Genomic DNA, 4295 nt, shown 5'->3' on the forward strand with positions numbered 1-4295 from the left:
CGTGCTTCAGTTTTCCCTGGGAGCCCCCCCGGGCTGGGGAGGGGTTGGAGTGGGGGAGGGGCAGGGATGGGGGGAGGGCCGGGAATGGGCTCATGGAAAAAGTTTTGGGTGGAAATTCCTCCCCTGCCCCTCCCCCCCACCCGCGCCTCAACGGCCCCTTTGTGCCGACCTGGCCCCGCCCCCACCGCGCCGGGACCCCCCGGGGGTCCCTGTACCCCCCCATGTTCCCCCATGTCTCCCCCTCCATGTCTCCTCCCGTGTGTCCCCCCACCTCTGCCTCACTCGTGTTCCCCCAACGTTTGTCCCCCGTCCCCCTCCGTGTCTCCCCCATTATGTTCCCCCCTTTGTGTCCCCCATCGTGTCCCCCCATGTCCCCCTATGTCCCCATAACTCCGTGTCCCCTCCTATCCCTATGTCTCTCCATGTCCCCATAATCCCATGTGTCCCCCAATTGTGTCCCCCATGTCCCTCATGTCCCCCGTGCCCCTCAATAACATCGTGTTTCTCCCAGTTCTGTCCCCCATGTCCCTCATGTCCCCCGTGCCCCTCATATCCCCCATGTCTCCAATGTCCCCCTTGTCCCCCCGTCCCCATGACCCCGTGTCCCCCATTGTTCCCCGTGTCTCCGTGTCCCCACACCCACGGGTTCCTCCATGTGCCCCCCCCCTCGTGCCCTGCGGCTCAGCCGCTTTTCCCGGTAAATCCCGCGTGGGGGGGGCCGGGGGTGGTGGTGGCAGTGCCACCGGGCGGGGGGAGGCGGGGGGGTGGCAGTGCCATGGGGCTAGGCTGGCCGCGACCCCGCTCCCGCCGCCGCGGGGGGACTCTCGGGGGCTGCCACCCCCTCCTCTGCCACCCCCCCCCGTGCTGCGCCCCCCCCTTCTGCCCCTCTCCGCTCTGTCCTCTTTGTTGCCCCCCCTCCTTCTGTGCCCCCTCCTCCTGCTGCCCCCCACCCTGTCCCCTCCCCTGGTGCCCTCCCTGGTGCCCCCCCCCGCCCGCCTGTCCTCAATGTCACCCCCTGACCTGTTGCCCCCAATGTCAACCCCCCAGCTGCCCCCAGTGCCCCCCTCCGCCCTGCCACCCCCTTCCCTGTGGCCCCCAGTGCCACCCCCCTCCCTGGTGCCTCCAGTGTCACCCCTCGCCCTGTTACCCCCTCTATTGCCCCCCCGCTCCCGCCTGCCCCCAGTGCCACCCCCCGCCCTGTCCCCCCTCGTGTCACCCCCCCTGCTGCCCCAATTGTCGCCCCCTCTCCTGCCCCAATTGTCGCCCCCCCTCCTGCCCCCAGTGCCGTCCCCCCTCCCGCTGCTGCCCCCCCCCGCGCCGCCCCCACACTCGCCCCCACCTCAGCATCAAGTGAAGGGGGTCCGCCCCCCCCAACTCCCCCAGGGACCCCCGGACCCGGCGGCCGAGGTGAGTAAGGGGGGGACTGCCCCCAAATTTGGGGAAACGGGGGGGGCGTGACCCGGGATGGGGTGGGGCAGGCGGGGGGTTTCCATTGGACTGGGGCAATTGGGGGGTGCGGGGAAATTGCACAGGGGGAGGTTGGAGCATTTCGAGGGTTTGCACAGGGGCTGGGGCAACTGGGGGGGACAATTGCACAGGGAGGTGCACAAGTACTGGGGGTATTTGCACGAGGTTTGGGGCATCTGTACGGGGCTGGGGCAATTGAAGGGGCGGGGCAGTTGTTTGCTCGGGGGGCGTTTGCTTGGGGGTATTTGCACGAGGACTTGGGCATTTGCACTGAGGATTTGGGGCAGTTGCATAAGGACTGGGGCAGTTGCAGGAGGGATTTGTGCTGGGGGATTTGAGGCATTTGGGGCAGTTGCTCGGGGGTAATTACACAAGGTTTGGGGCGGTTGCTCGGGGTTGGGGTAGCTGTGGGGTGGTCGGGGCAGTTGCAGGGGGGTATTTGTTTGGGGCCGTGAATGTGTGACCCTGGGGGGGAGGGTGACCCCAGGGACCTCCCAGTGATCCCCCCCACGCGGCGGCTCGGTGTGACGTCATTGTGACGTCACAGGGGTGACACGCCACCGACTCCCTTGGGGGGGGTTATAGGGGTCCCCACCCCGAAGGGACTCCCCCAGACACCCCACGGTGGGAGGTACAGGGACCCCCACCTCAAAGAGACGCCATAACCTCCCCATGGGGTGTCTGGGGCGTGTCTGAAGGAGTCCCTTTGGGCTGGAGGGTCTCTATAACCCCCCAAGGGAAGGCGGGGGGGGTCCCTACAGACCCCTAAGGGGGCAGTGTTCCTGTGTCACGTGACACGGGCCAAGATGGCGGCGCCCATGGGGAGGCGGAAGCGGAAGTGGGTCCGTGGAGGAGCCGCCCGGCCGCTGCGACCTCGGTGAGGCCCCGGGGATCCTGGGGGGTGGTGGGTCTGTGGGGGTCCTATGACAGGCCAGTGGGGTTGGAGGGTTCTGGGAGGGTCTGGCATGGTCCTGTGGGCACTATGGGAGGGTTGTGTTGGGGCCTGTGGGGGTCTGTAGGGTCCTATGGGGCCTCTGTGGGGCTGAGGGGGGCCTATGGCGGTCCAGTGAGGGATGTGGGGGTCTATGGGGAGCCTATGGGGCGTCTATGGGACCGGGAGGGCTCTGGGAGGGGTTAATGGGGGGTCCTATGGGGCCATATGGGGATCTTATGGGGGGGCTGTGGAGCTGGGAGGGGGCTATGGAGGGTCTGGGGAGGTGAGGGGGGCTCTTGGAGGATGTGGGAGTCTTTGGGGCTGTTTGGAGGGTCGGGCTTCCCATAGCCCCCAATGGGGTGTCCTTGGGGTGGGGGTCCCTATAGCCTTCTGTGGGGTGTGTGTGAGTCTGGGGTCTATAGCCCGTCTGGGGGGTTTCCCTGGGGTTGGAGTCGCTAAACACCCACATAACACCTGGGGGGTCCTTTTAAGTGCCCCCCAACCTCTTCCATCACTGACCCCCCTTTTCCCCCCACAGGCTGCCCCTTCTCCCCCCTTTTACCCCTTTATCCCCCCCCTCCCCACGATGCTCCTGCTGCCCCTCAGTGCCCTCCTGCTCCTCCTGCTGCTGCTGCTGCTCCTGGAGTTCCCTCCCCGGAGCCCCCCCAGCTCCAACCCGGCATTCCAGGAATTCCAGCGGCGCTTCCACCTGGGATTCCTGCCTGCCCTGGCAGCTGATTGGCTGCAGGGGCCTCACCTGTTCCAGGTGTTCCGCAGCCGGGGCTTCCTGCAGACGCAGATCGCCGCCCTCTACTCACTGGGATTCGCCTCCAACTTGGTGTTCGGGCTCTTCTCCCACTTTTTTGTGGACCGGCTTGGCAGGAGAAGGTCCTGTGTGCTGTTCTCGGTGCTCTGCTCCCTGTCCTGCCTCCTGCAGCTCTCCCGGGATTTCCCAGCACTGGCAGCGGGGCGGCTTTTGGGGGGCGTCGGCACCTCCCTGCTCTTCACCTCCTTCGAGTCCTGGTACGTCCACGAGCACCTGGAGCGCCACGATTTCCCCCGGGAGTGGATCCCAGACACCTTCTCCCGCGTGGCCCTTTGGAACGGGGTCGTGGCTGTGGCCGCGGGGGCTGTGGCTGAGCTGCTGGTGCTGGGGGGGGGCCCCGTGACCCCTTTTGTGGCAGCTGTGCCCTTCCTGGCCTTTTCTGGGATTTTTGCCGTGAAAAACTGGGATGAGAATTATGGAAAACGCAGCTCCTGCCCCAAGGCGTGTGGGGAGGGGCTGCGGGGGCTGCGGAACCCCCCCGGGGCACTGCTGGGGGTGGTGCAGGCACTGGTGGAGGGCATCATCCTCATCTTCATCTTCCTCTGGACGCCCGTGCTGGAGCCGCTGGGGATCCCACTGGGAATCGCCTTCTCAGGATTTATGGCAGCAAGTGCTGTGGGATCATCCCTGTTCCGCCAGGGGGTCGTGGGGGGGCTCCGGCTGCAGCCCCTGCACCTCCTGACGGGGTCCGTCACGCTCCTGGGGGTCTCTCTCCTCCTCCTTGCCCTCCCCGTGCCCCCGCCCGGCGCCTTCCTGGTGTTCCTGCTGCTGGAATTCTCCTGTGGGATTTACTTCCCAGCCATGGGGTTCCTGCGGCGCCGGCTGGAGCACGGGGGGGCCGCGGGGGGGTCGCGTTGGCTGCGAGTGCCCCTGGGGCTGGGGGTGGCCCTGGCACTGCCGGCGCTGCCCCCCGGGGAGGGGGGGGCACAGGGCGTGTTCGGGGGGGCGGCGCTGGCGGCGCTGGTGGCACTGGTGGCAGCTGGGGGGGTCCTGGCAGTGGCCCGGGGGGACCCGCGCCTGAGGGTGGGGGGGGAGGAAGGGGAGGGCGAGGTGGACACTGGGATGTGA

The 4295-nt window shown here is 67.5% G+C and overlaps 1 protein-coding gene across 1 annotated transcript; it reads left to right on the forward strand.

Annotated features, from left to right (window-relative positions):
* Positions 1 to 2987: 2987 nt before the first annotated feature.
* On the forward strand, positions 2988 to 4295 carry MFSD5 (major facilitator superfamily domain containing 5). Its single transcript, XM_027715938.2, has one exon. It carries the CDS (start codon positions 2988 to 2990, stop codon positions 4293 to 4295), a length of 1308 nt encoding a protein of 435 aa, XP_027571739.1.

This window comes from Pipra filicauda, unplaced genomic scaffold (genome assembly GCF_003945595.2).
Source record: "Pipra filicauda isolate LSUMZ 115617 unplaced genomic scaffold, ASM394559v2 scaffold185_size1782982_pilon, whole genome shotgun sequence".
Taxonomy (NCBI): domain Eukaryota; kingdom Metazoa; phylum Chordata; class Aves; order Passeriformes; family Pipridae; genus Pipra; species Pipra filicauda.